At 45.4% G+C, this 14109-nt stretch overlaps 1 protein-coding gene across 1 annotated transcript; it reads left to right on the top strand.

Annotated features, from left to right (window-relative positions):
• The first annotated feature begins 10364 nt into the window (after positions 1–10364).
• LOC133369235 (metallothionein A) lies at positions 10365–13902 on the top strand. The gene is made up of 3 exons (XM_061594299.1): positions 10365–10473; positions 12102–12167; positions 13669–13902. Exons 1-3 carry the CDS (start codon positions 10443–10445, stop codon positions 13761–13763), a joined length of 192 nt encoding a protein of 63 aa, XP_061450283.1. The 5' UTR covers positions 10365–10442; the 3' UTR covers positions 13764–13902.
• The last annotated feature ends 207 nt before the right edge of the window (positions 13903–14109 follow it).

The following is a 14109-nucleotide window of genomic DNA, read 5'->3' as shown; positions in this document are numbered from 1 at the left end:
GTTCTATGGAGCAGAACAAATGGCCCATAGTAGTTCGGCCTGTTTCCCCTCTGCCCCAAGAAACTGATGTCACCAGGGGCAAGAGACAGGCTTAGCTGGTACACAAATGGTATCCTTGGCTACATACAAGGTTGTAAAGAGTGGCTGCTGGCGGCTCCATGTCAGTGAAGCAGTGGAATCTGCTCCAGGTCTTAGTCTGAACTTTCAAGGAGCTGTCCAAGGTGCTTCAGGGTGGTTTACACATCTGTATAGTTACAATAACAAAAATATATAATAAAATGTATACTAAGGATACTTTACTAGGCATTCATCCTGATTTGTTTGCACCACATCAGTGGGGAGGTTAGATGATGTCGGGTTTTTATTGAGTATTCCTTCTGATTTGTGTGGGGAAGTCATATGATGTTGCATCAAACCATTGTTATCACACGTTTCCCAGTGTATTTCCCCATGACTTTCCTTAATCTCAGAAAAGTCCAGTTCGGGACAGGGATGCAGTTTTGTTGTGCAAGAATGCCAAAGCAGCTTTAATTGTGCAACCTTTAATTTACCAGTATGTGACTGAAAACCACCCAAGGATAGCAACAGACAGGAACCACCCTAAGAATCAAGATTGGATTAAGAACATAAGAACATAAGAAGAGCCTGCTGGATCAGGCCAGTGGCCCATCTAGTCCAGCATCCTGTTCTCACAGAGGACAACCAGGGGAAGCCCACAAGCAGGACCCGAGTGCAAGAACACTCTCCCCTCCTGAGGCTTCCGGCAACTAGTTTTCAGAAGCATGCTGCCTCTGACTAGGGTGGCACAGCACAGCCATCATGGCTAGTAGCCATTGATAGCCCTGTCCATTTGGATTTTGAACAGTCCAATCAATTAGACAAAACTACTGTAGGAATCTTAAATTGCAGAAAGGCAAGCAGCGTCACTGGGCCAAAGGGGCTGGTTGAAAAGGAGCATCTTCAAACCATGTCTAAAACTCAGTAAGGAGGAAGTTAACTGTATCTCTGGACAGGGGTGGGGAACCTCAATCCCAAGGGCCAATTGCAGCCCTCCTGGTTTCCCCATCTGGCCCTCAAACTCTTACCAGACCACACCCCCTCTCCCTTGGCCACACCCATCCCTGGCCCTGCTTCACACGCCAAGTGTTTCTTCCTGGCCTGAACGCGTCCTTGAACTCTGATTATGCCTCTTACATGCTTGGATGGAGGATAGAAAAGTGTGTGTGCATGCGTGCGTGTGTGTGAGCTTGGAAAAGTTACTTTTTTGAACTACAACTCCCATCAGCCCCAGCCAGCATGGCAACTGGATTGGGCTGATGGGAGTTGTAGTTCAAAAAAGTAACTTTTCCAAGCTCTGTTGTGCGTGCGTAAACTAGCCTACTACACAACGATAGAATGTATATTTGTTGCTCCTCCCACTTTTGTCTCTGGCCCCACCCACCACTGGCATTTGGCCCTTGAAAAGTTGTCCAGAAAAGAATGTGGCCCTCAGGCTGAAAAGGGGGGGACCATTTCTATTGGAGCCACAACCAAGAATGCCTTGCCCCACCCACATACTATGCTTGTCAGTGGAATCCCACTTTTGTAGGTCTCACTTGCTTAAAATATTTATATAGTGGCTCATCATAATTTCAGTATAAAACTTAACAAAACTGCTAAAACACAGTACAAAAAAATCATTAAAACACCAGGGGGAAGCAGTAAACCAAGGGTGAAAGCACTAAGGACCTCAGTCAACCATCACTTCGGAGAATGCAAAGGCCACCTAAACAATAAAAGGACCCTAATAGCAAAAGGGTCCAGTGCTTGCATCTAAAAATGCATCCATTCACCATCATCCCATCAGGCATGACTCAAATCTCACATCCCTCTTTTTTAGAAAGGGATGGATCTAGCAATTTTGGTTCTCTCCATTTCTCATTTACCCAATCTTAAATTCAGTTCTCCGGATTTCCATCAGTTTGCGATTTTTTCCCAAGCCCTCAGGAAAAGTCATCAGCATTTTAGTGCATCCCTCCCCCTAATATACACATATTTGCAAATCGTATTTTCCCTAATATAACACACTTTTGTGTATTATTTTCACTAACACATGCATTTTTATAAACGTTATACCTCACTATATGCATTTCTGTGCATGTGTCTGGACAGCTGCATTGCAAAATTTGGTGAATTTCAAAGGATGGCTTGTTTTAGTTCACATATTGTTACGGAAAGTGCAAATTAGGTAGATTCACCTTTAAATGTGAACTGAAGTTCTTCCCCATCCCAGGCTGGCGGCGGGGGGGGGGGGAGTCAGGACATAGCAGCAGAACTGTCCGCCTCACTCTGCATTTTAAGAGGATGGACAATCATGCCGTTGGTGCTGAACTGGGGCTTGGGAACATTGCACTAAGGCCAAGATGGGGAACCTGCGGCTCTCCAGATATTGCTGAGCTCCAACTCCCATCACTCCAACTAGCATGGCAATAGTCAGGGATGATGGGAGTTAAAGTCTAGCAACACCTGGAGGGCCAGTTTCCCACTCCTGCCTTTAAGAAATGCAGTTGGTATGCCCTTTCCTGGATTGTGTGGGTAAGTTCTGATTTTGCTTTGGGCTCCTCCATGCTGATTCGCTTGCACAAAGCTTATGTGGAGGTTAGACTATGTCTGGCTTTTATTGAGGAATTGTTCTGGTTTGTTTCCAGGGAGATTACATGACATTCATCCCGAGTTGCTCATGCAGTGGTGGTGATGTGTCTTCTCATCAGTCATTTGTCACTTTCCTAGCTGCAAAAGGTCCATGAACAAAAAGTGGATTGGTTGTGCTAGGGCAACAGAGGCCTTTAATCCACTGACTTTTACAAACCCAAATTTCCAGGATGCGCGTCAGTAATCCCTTCTGCAAAATACTCACAGTCTGGAGGTGAACGTTGCTCTTTTAGCAAGCCACCTTATACCAAGTCAGACTAATAGTCTACCTAGCTCAGTTGCTGTCTGCCTTGATTGGCAGAGGCCCCCCTTCCTGGCTCCATAAAGATTTCTTGTCAAAGGTGACTCAGCAGCATAACTCGGAAAGGAAAGGATCGGATTTCCTATCCACCACCACCATCAAAACATTGGGAAATTAATGAACTAATCCCAGGAACATTGTGTCTTCTCTGGATCAGTCTGTGGCACAAATTCCAGCTACCAATTGTGCAATCAAATACACACAGCACATTTTTTAAAAAACAATCAAAACAGAGTTAGTGTTTGTGGGTCAATATTCACAGAATGAATGCTACTTGCAAGGCTCTTGTTTGCTTGGGTCTGAGAGAGAGACCCTTGCAACAACAACAACAAAGCCAATATTTGCTGGACTGTTTGTCATCATTTAACAGCATCGCATTCCCCCTTCCCCTGGAAGTGTTGCTGCAATCGTGGCAGAAAGACAGCCCACCTGAAACATGATTAATCATCCTTGTCATCCCGAAAATGATATTGCAGGACTGGAAAAGGTTCAGAAAAGGGCAACCAAAATGATCAAGGGGATGGAAAAACTCCCCTCTGAAAAAAGTTTGCATCATTTGGTACCAGGTTCAGTCCCAGGCTAAGTCACCTAGGGCTGGGAAGGACCCTGGCCTGAGATCTTGAAAAGCTGCTGCTGACCATTATTGAGCTAGAGGAACCAATGGCCTGACTCAGTATATGGCAGCTTCCTATGTTCCTACAATACATGGTAGGTTTTTTCTAAAAGAAGGCTATACATTTGACCCCTATGGATTTGCTCCTCTACTTCCCAGATGTAATTTGCATTGAAGTCCTACCTTTTCCGCTACAGAGGGATATGTTTTAGTTTAGAAGAAAAGATGAGTTGTGGCGGAAGGGGGTGTAAGATGCAGGTGCATGGTGTGGCGAGAGTGGACAGGGAGGTGTTTTTCTCCCTCTCAGTACTAAGACCCAGTGGGGACATCCGGCGTAGCTGAATGATGGAAGGTTCAGGACTCATACTTCTTCCCAGCACATGGTTAAACTCTGCAATTCGCTCCCACAAGACATAGTGATGGCCATCTTGGATGGCTTTAAAATTAGACAAATTTATGGAGGATAAGGCTATCAGTGGCTACTAGTCATAACTGCATGTTCTACCTCCACTGTCAAAGGCAGGATGCCTCTGAAGAGAATCACAAGCAGGGAGAGTGCTGCGGTGCTTAGCTCATGCTTGGGGTTTTTCCACAAACATCTGGTTGGCCACTGTGAGAACAGGATGCTGGATCAGACAGGCTGTTGGCCGATCCCGCAGGACTGCTGCTATATTCTTAATGAATGCACCTTTGCTTTAACAAACTGTGGGTTTCTCTTTCTGATCAATTCTCTAAGAGCAGGACAAGATGTCTCTCTTTAAAATTTATTTTAAATTTATTTAATATAATTTAAAATATTCCTCGACCATCCTTCATTGAGGTTCCACAGAGATGTATAAAAGTGTGCAAAAATAATTCACACAACATAAATTACATTACAAAAACACAACAAGCAACAATGGAAAAGGCAAGCTAAAAATATAAAAGCTAAGGAACAAAAACAGTTCTGATTACAAATCTAAAATACCTGGGCAAATGGGAAAGCATTAACCTGACTCTGAAATTTATTTATTTACCACCTTTCAAAAATAAAATTCTTCCCAAGGAGGTTCACAACTGTATCAAAATACAAAACTGTAAAATACCATGTAAAACTTGTTTATCATTTCTTAGTTAATCAGCTCCTTCATTATTTATCCAACATTATCAAAACTGTCAAACCCAGCAATAGTGAATCATAACACAACATAAGACAGCATTTCAACCATCAAATCCAGACAAATACCAGAACCACATTTGTGAGATAAGCTTTCATTGCCAACAGATTTACTTCATTGACTACCTAAAGTGGGCACAAAGTACATCAAGAAGAAAGTTTCAAATTACCTTCAGGTATAGCCCAGTGGGGAGGAGAGCCTGGCTGGGAGTCCAGAGTCTGTGAATTCAAATCCCCACTCATGTCTCCTGGGTGTCAAGGACCAGCTAAAGATCATTCCCACAATGAGTGGCTCAGGGGTTACATGCCCTGCCACCTGTGCAGCCGTGGGCAAGCTGCATAGTCCCAAGGAGCCCAGCTGTCCCCCAGCTGGCAGTAACGGACAAGGAAGGGGCTGGCTTGTGCAGCTGTGGCAAGCTGAGCAGGCCCTAGCCAGCTGGGGAGGACTAGCCTCAGAGGGAGGCAATGGTAAACCCCCTCTTGATACCGCTTAACATGAAAACCCTATTCATAGGGTAGCCATAAGTCAGGATTGACTTGAAGGCAGTCCATTTTTTTAAATAGTGTAACAGCTGTAAATATATTATATGAGCTCTCAAGATCTACTCAAATAATGCCATGTTGATGCCAGATGTGTCTCCTTAGGGATGGCGTTTCAAATTCAGGGGCCATACAGAGAAGACCACAGAAAAGTAATGTCAAAGGAAGGCTGGGTATTTGTAGCAGAGAATCATTGTGGGACAGAGATGGAGTGTTTAACTTTTCCTGTCCTTGCAGATTCACCCCTGCAAATGTTACACACACATACTCACACAGAGAGGTGGCTGATGCCCATTGGGACTGGAAGGGTGGAAGGCAGAGAGGCCAAGCAGAGCCACTGACTAGCAGCGCCAGCCAATGCCACTTTTGTTCCCCTCCTCCCTGCTGAGTTCTACAAAGGCAACACTGAGGCTGAGGAAGAGGAGCCGAAAGCCACAAGTGCCCACTTGAGTGCTTTGATCTGTAGAACTGGCACTGCATAATACTCCTTCTGCTCTTGTAAGAAATCGCTCTTTTACCGTGGCTGCACGTACTCTTTGGAACTCCCTGCTTACTGACATCAGGCGGGCGCCTCCGCAGTATTCTTTTCGGTGACTGCTTACTTTCTTTTTTTTGCTTAGGCAAGTCTGTCCAAACATATAGATGCTGATGTTTTAATCGTTTTAGTCTGTTAAGAACATAAGAAGAGCCTGCTGGATCAGGCCAGTGGCCCATCTAGTCCAGCATCCTGTTCTCACAGTGGCCAACCAGGTGCCTGGGGGAAGCCCGCAAGCAGGACCTGAGTGCAAGAACACTCTCCCCTCCTGAGGCTTCTGGCAACTGGTTTTCAGAAGCATACTGCCTCTGACTAGGGTGGCAGAACACAGCCATCATGGCTAGTAGCCATTGATAGCCCTGTCCTCCATGAATTTGTCTAATCTTCTTTTAAAGCCATCCAAGCTGGTGGCCATTACTGTGTCTTGTGGGAGCAAATTCCATAGTTTCACTATGCAATGCGTAAAGAAGTACTTCCTTTTGTCTGTCCTGAATCTTCCAACATTCAGCTTCTTTGCATGTCCACGAGTTCTAGTATTATGTTGCAGCCGTGGTATTATGTTGCTATTGTAATTGTTTTAAAAATGTTTTTATTTATTTGTTCTTATTTTATCGATAATTTAAATGTTTTTATGTAAACCCCTTAAAGCTTTTTTTTACAATCAAGTGGTATATGAATTTGGTTAAATGAATAAATAAATAAGCACCAACATTTATTAATATGATTCAGACATGGCAAAGCACAACATATACCTTGAGAGCAAAACTATTAGTAGTAGGCCCCAGTTCAGAGACGTGTATAACACTATGAATTAAATAGTTTAGCAATGCAGATGTATTGAAAATGTTAAGTTTGTTTATTTTCACTTGGGTTTGTGAATAGTGTTATTTCTAATATACGTAAGTACTATCTGATAAATTTCCTTCATTTCTTTTCACACTTTCTCACCCTAAGTTGAACCAAAGTCACTTAAGAACTTGTTTAAAGAAAATAGTAACATTTGGTTTGTAAGAAGATTTAAGAAGCCCCCCCCCCCAACATGCACCTCGGTTCGGGCCCAGTGTCAGCTCTCCGCTGCTGGGGTGAAAGGCCTGAAGCCCTCCTCCTGAAAGCGTCACTAGCTAGTTGTGTCTATGGCAACAACACATCCATTCTTGACTAACTCTTTAGACATGTAGATAAGGCACTTAACAAGTCAGGCTAGGACCATTAACTTAACAAAGAAACTGATTTTAACCACTTCAGCAGTTCCTTCTACTACAAATTCCCATCTTACATATACCAAGGGACTCACAGACATCATCCAACTCCCCCTCCACATTCCTATAACCAGAAGTGTAGTCATCTGGGGTCATGGGGGGTGTCATAGGCCTGTTACTTTTTTGGGGAGCAAGCCAATCAGCATGAAAGGGGAGTGTGTTAGCCACTGAAAAGTCTTCCCACTTGGCTAAGCACATGGTTCCTTGTGCTGATTGGAGCCAATCAGAGTGAAAGGTGAGTCAGTCACTGAGAAGGCTCTTCTCAGTAGCTAACACATGCCTCACCTTTCATGCTGATTGGCTCCTAGGGTAAGTGAGTTCATGGCAAAGTACCTTGGTCTCCTAAATCCAAGTCCCACACTTGCCTTCATTTCAGAATTCTTAAAATCAAAAATTTTCTGGCAACATTTATCCCCCAAAGAAAGAGAGATTGAGAAGAGCAGGGGTTCTGTAATTCTCTAATTGCAAAACAGACAGTGAATCCTGAGGGCATGGCTCAGGCAGGGGCGCATGGTGCGACTCTCATGAAGGGACCCTGCACTTCCGAATTTGCCACTACACTACTGCCTATAACACTATTCTATCATTCTGATATAATGATAGCTTCATCTCTCGTTTCACTCACTAGAAACCACTTTTGATGTAATGTAAACCCTATAGGGCATCTAGGAGAGTTGAATCTAATTGTCTATTACCTCCTCCCATACTCCACCTTAAGACGATGACTAAATACAGACTCTGTGACTTCAACATTACTCACTTTTATCTGACATCTCCCTGATGAAAGAGTTGAATTCTATGGGATGCTAATACGATACAATATATAAGAAATAAAAGAAGAATGAAAATCATAAGAGCATCTAATGGCAGATTACAATTGCGACGACTGGCAGAAAAATCATTCCGTGGTCCACCAAGACCCTTGGCAATTTTCAAGTGAGCCACGGGAAAAAATAAGTTTGGGAACCACTGCTCTAGTGCAGCAAATGTGCTTCAAAACAACAACTCTTTGTGGTTATGAAGGGAAATGTACTGAAAAGTGAGATGGATTAATGGGAAGACAACCGACAAGCCAATCAGGAATGAACTGTCATACAACCTCACTTCAAACACATCTGAATAAATGCTTGATACAGACCAAAGTCTAACCTCCCTATAAGCCAGTGAGTGGCTCTTGAACTTTTCTGGGTCACAGACCATTTTGATAATCTGATTAAACCTATGGACCCTTCTCCAGAATAGTGCACTTAAACACATACACACACAGTTTTGCATACAATTCATTTTATTGTACTGGAAATTGGTTATTTCCGTGCCTGGTTCAAGGATCCCCTTAAGCCCACTCATGGACCCCCCAACGATGCTGACAAAGAGGAGGGCGACGAGGATGACCAGGGGACTGGAAACAAAGCCCTATGAGGAGAGACTGAAAGAACTGGGCATGTTTGGCTTTGAGAAGAGTGGGGGGAGATATGATAGCATTCTTCAAGTACTTGAAAGGTTGCCACACAGAGGAGGGCCAGGATCTCTTCTCAATCGTCCCAGAGTGCAGGACACGGAATAATGGGCTCAAGTTGCAAGAAGCCAGATTTCAGCTGAACATCAGGAAAAAATTGTTAGAGCGGTACGACAGTGGAACCAATGACCTAGGGAGGTGGTGGGCTCTCCAGCACTAGAGGCATTCAAGAGGCAGCTGGACAGCCACCTGTCAGAGACACTTTTAAGTTGTGCTGTGCAGCGGGTTGGACTCAATGGCCTTATAGGTCCCTTCCAACCACAATTCTGTGATTCTGTGACCGCAGGTTAAAAAACCCCGCTATAAGCTTTGCGCAAGCAAATCAGAATGAACGCTCGGGTAACAGGTTGTCTGGAAGAGCCCAAAGATCCTACCCCAACATGACTGTGTTGTTGTTTTTTCTTATGGGCCAAAACGGTTGTCTTTTACTTCTTGCATTTGTCTGGTCACTGGTCACATCCACACCGTACACCAAACGCATACTTATACCACTTTAACAGTCAAGGCTTTCCCCAAAGAATCCTAGGAATTGTAGTTTTTTAAAGGATGCTGAGAGTGGTTAGGTGGTGTAAGTATTTTCCAAAGCATGGTATGGATGTGGCCACTCAGTTCCTACAGAGATCAAGTCTGATGGAATAAAATCGGCAACTGAATTCCAGCATTGCAGCTTCACACTGCAGACTCCCTGGGATTCTGTGGGGCCTGTCTAGTCCCTAAATGGGCATAGAAACCCAATCATCGTTTATTTATTAATTTTATTATTTGATTTACATCCCACCCTTCCTCCCAGCAGGAGCCCAGCAGGGCACAGTTCTCAGGAACTGCCTTCTCTTTACTTCGCTGTCCCTTGTCACACGATGGCTGACTCACCCTTGAGTCAGCATTTCATGTTTCCCCAGATAAATCTCATGCGCGGCACCCAGGAGGCATTTGCACACGGCGCTCAGTTCCACGCCCAGGCAGACTGTTTGTATTGCCATGCGCCGGGGGAAGGACTTTTGAGCTTGCACGCAGCCCAGGAGACCTGGCAAAAGGAGAAGCGCCCACTTTGAAAGGGAGAAGAGGGATTTGCACACAACCTTGAGTGCTGTAGTGCGTGTGTGAGAAACACAATTAGGTAATGGCATTCCGTGGGATGGCAGCAAGTGAACGGCACGCCATGTGTTTGCGCATGGCAGCTGTACATAACTCAGTGTACTTTGTTAAAAGAGTTCAGCGGCAGAAGCCAGTCCCCCCCCCCAAAAAAAGTATTCCCAGTCTTTCTTTGCGTGGATGGTGGGAAAGCATTGACCGCGCTCTAGAATGATTATGTTATTTGCCCTCACAACAGCAACCCTTACTGTGCCCAGTGGCGCCAGAGAGGGGGCACAGAGAGAAGGGAGGGCGAGGAAACGACCTCGCAGGGAGTCTCACTCCCCCCCTTGCAAAACCTGGCAAAGTAGCCTCAGGCGATCGAGATTTGCACGCGGACCCGGCGGCTGGATTGTGCAACGCCTCAGGGAAAACGAGCGCGGGCGGGAGATTGCTTCTATTTTTTGCACGCGGTTCTGTGCTGAGCCTCGACGACGGCGCCGATATGAAGGTGCGTGCAAAGCGGACTGCGGGAGAAGTCGCCTTCCTTTGCACACGGCGCTGGGCGGGTTTCTTTTTTGCACCCCTCGCCGGCTTGGCCTGCCCCGAGGCGGCCCGTGCGCAGGCAAGGGGCGGGCGTTTTGCACTCGCCTCGCCTCGCCTGCCTATAATAAGCCGGCAGAGGCAGCCCTCGAGCTACAGGTTTGCTCTCGTCTCGCTGCGTGTCTTGATCGCTACTGGAAGCCTTGCTGCAACCGCGATGGATCCTCAGGATTGCACCTGCGCCACTGGTGAGTAGGCATGCATCTCTGCCTTGTGGTGGTTCTGCCACTTTGGAAAGAGCTATACAGAGCTGTGGATATAGCGACGGGAGCGTTTGCTTTGAAAGAGGGCTAGCCCCATTCGTGGAGGGTTGAGGCTATCCATGGCTATCTACTAGCCGTGACGGCTATGCGCTGACGCCACGTCGGCTTCAGAATCGCGAGTGGAGAGAGTGCTGTGGCGCTCAGGACTTGCTTGCGGGGGCTCCCCAGAAGGATCTGGTTGGCCACTGCGAGAACCGGACATTGGGCTGGGTGGCCCGCTGGCCTGAGCCAGCTCTAGGACTCTCTTGATGGTCTTAGAGGGCTAACCCCTGGGTCTCTTTTGGTAGAGTTGGGGAAAGACCTTTGTCTGCAACCCCGTGGAGCCGCTACCAGTCAGCGTGGGGGAGTTAGAAAAGCCTTCCCCAACGTGGTGCTCTCCGTGGGCAAGGGCCATAGCTCAGTGGTCAACATCTGCTTAGCGGAGGGAGGGTTCCAGGTTCAATTCCCGGTGTCTCCGGGTAGGGCTGGAAAAGTTCTCCGCCTGAAATCCTGCAGAGCTGCCAGTCAGTGTAGACAGTACTGCGCTAGACGGGCTAGTGGTCTGATTCCGTGTAAGGCAGTGCCTCAGATGTTTTGGACCACACCTCCCATAATTTGGGCCAGGCAGGCTGGGCCTGATGGGGGCTGGAATCAGTTCAGCAACATCTGGAGGCTAGCAGGCAGGGGAAGGCTGAACTGGTGGTGCCGAGGGTCTGTCTAGGGACAGTGGGGCTGTGACGGCAGGCTTGGGGTACAGAAGTTCAGCCACCACCCCCTTAGTAGAAGAGTTCCCAAACGCAGCAGTGCTGGCTTACCACACATGGCATTTTAAAATGAGTGGGAGGCTGAGAGACCATGAAATCTAACATTAGGTAAGGACATCACTGTCTGGAGAGAAGGGGTCATCCTGTACTTGCTCATTTTGCATTTTTTATAAATTGCAGGACTTTTTAAGGCTGCAGTTCTCCCTGTGGTTCACTATACAAAAGACTGACTTCTCAGTGAATCTGTTTGGGATTGTGGCAGGGCACCGGTTCCTATGGGGAATATATCTTGCAACAGTCCTTCAAAGCTAACTTTGCTGGCTCTAACCTGTAATCTGCATGCAGGATGCTGCATGAGTGTTTCTTTGAGCAGAGCTGCTTTTTCTCTGTCCAGCTTCCTTAGGGCATGCACGTCTTAACAGTTCTTCAAATGCTCCCCTGCATTATGGTGCTTTGCCAGAACTTCAAATGCTCTTCCTCTTTGAAAGGTCAAGGATGCAGTTCACTAGTCACTTCTGTACTTGAATTTTACTGCTATGGTGGAAATACGCATAGCTGAACTCTTTGTAGGAATCTGTGGTCCAGGAGATTCTTGCTTACTGTTGTCCAAAAGGGTTCAGCAGTTTAGTAGAGAATAAGATACTTAATTATCTAACCTTGTCTAAAAATAAGGGACCTCTGTTCAGATTCTCAGAACTACCAACTTTTAATAAAATTATACAAATTCCCCTTCAGTCTTTGTGCAATTTAGAATAGGCTCTAGCAATTTTAATTTAATTCAGTGAGGTGTATATTTTCTTTCTCTTTCAGGGGGCTCTTGTTCCTGTGCTGGTTCCTGCAAATGCAAAAATTGCAAATGTACTTCTTGCAAAAAAAGTGAGTATTACTTTGTAAACCCATGAAAAGGGGGTTAGGGAATACAATGAAAAGACAAAGGTCTTGTATCAAAAGGAGCAGGTTAAAATGTAGAAGCTAAAAGTTTTGCAGGTGAACGCACACCATGCATTTAAAGCACAGGGCTTCCCCCAAAGAATCCTAGGAACTATAGCTTAAGGGTGCTGGGAATTGTGGCTCTGTGAGGGGTAAACTACAGTTCCCAGGATTCTTTGGGGGAAGCCATGTGTTTTAAATGTAAGGTGTGGATGTTGATCTGCCACAGGAGCTTGCAATGTAATCCTAAACATTTATCCTCAAGTGTGATTCCCACTGAACTATCTGGGATTTGATTCTGACTAAATATGCATAGGCTTGGGCAGAATGGATGTTCTTGCAAGTAGCCTTAAGCTGATTTTTCAACACATGTGCTTAATAGGGATGAAACCTTTTCTTATTCTTCAACAAAATCATGAAAAGTTTATCTCTTGAGATCCATCCAGAATATAATAAAATGTCCATAATTTGAATGTGTCTTTCTCAGACACCCAATACAAATCAGACAAATCACAAGAAACAAAAGTTCCCCTCTTGGAAACATGCAAATTCTGTGGCGAATGACTTCTCCAAGCAAGGAGGCATAAAAGCTTTTGTAAACTAGAACTGCTTTTCCTCCTAGACTGTTGATATGCAAATGACTTGCATATTCTGGGCTTGTAGCTATATCTGCCAGGCTGTTACATCCCTATGCATGTGGACAGCATCTTAACCACTTACTTTTCTTGTTATTCTGAGAGACTGTGACTAGCCCAAGGTCACCTAGTGGCCATTGTACCTGAGCAGGGATGCTACCTCCTAATTCCAGGTCCTAATCCAGCACTCTTAACCCCACTACACCACACTGGTTCTTACAGAGCATTCCAACTCAGGGGAAGCCAGCATAAGTTGTGCTGGAGCAAGAGAAGCCGGCATAAAGTTCTACCACATCCAATTGCTGTTCAGGAGCCTCTGGGATGGCTGGATGCTGGCTCAGCCTGGAGCTGCACATAGGGACCAGAAAGTAAAAGCCTGCTCTTCCAAATACCCCTACCAGGGAGTAAGCCCTCTCCATTGACTTCTGGTGTGTTTATTTTCTTACACCAACCTTTTTCCTGGTGTAACTTTTGCCTGAACTGGGACCTGCAGAAGTGCCTTGGATTTGTCCTAAGTCACCTCGCCTTAACCTCTCCCCTGACATGCCCTCTTTTGGGGCCTTAACGCTGGTTCCACTTGTACCAGTCTCAGCACAGCCAGCTGGGTCCTGGCTTAGCCAGATTGAAGGATTTACACCATTGTAGCCCGGCTGAGCCAGGACCTAGCCAGATCAGCTGGAGATCTGCTGCATCCAACTCCCCTGAGCCAGGTGTAAATACGAGTTGGATTGTGCCCTTAGTTGCTAAATTAAATTACTTCAAAGGTCATTGATTTCTTCAACACTCTAATGTTTTTTTCTACCTTCTTTCAGGCTGCTGCTCCTGTTGCCCGGCTGGCTGCAACAACTGCGCCAAGGGCTGTGTCTGCAAAGAGCCGTTGTCGAATAAATGCAGCTGCTGCGGCTAAAAATGCCGTTTTCTTTTCTTGGTGTAAATAGTCTATGATTTAAAAAAAGACAATTTTCATATTCTGTAACTGATTTTTCATGCAGATAAAAAAGAAAAATGTTATCTTCAGAAAAATAAAGTTTTTTTTAATTTGACAATGTTTCACTGTGCAAGCTGGGTGTGATCTGTATCGCCACCTTAAGGGCTAATAACAAAACCCCACAGACTTTTGAACCACTTGAAATGAGTTGACTAACATGAACTTTCTATAGTTAAACCACCACATTGTATTAGTACTACTAAGTTGGCTTTTTCAGCAACCAAAAAACCCTTATTGGATTAAACTAGAATGATAAAACTTCCCC

This window comes from Rhineura floridana, chromosome 13, assembly GCF_030035675.1.
Source record: "Rhineura floridana isolate rRhiFlo1 chromosome 13, rRhiFlo1.hap2, whole genome shotgun sequence".
Taxonomy (NCBI): Eukaryota; Metazoa; Chordata; class Lepidosauria; order Squamata; family Rhineuridae; genus Rhineura; species Rhineura floridana.
The sequence above is the reverse complement of the archived record's forward strand: the minus strand, read 5'-3'. Positions and strand labels throughout refer to the sequence as shown.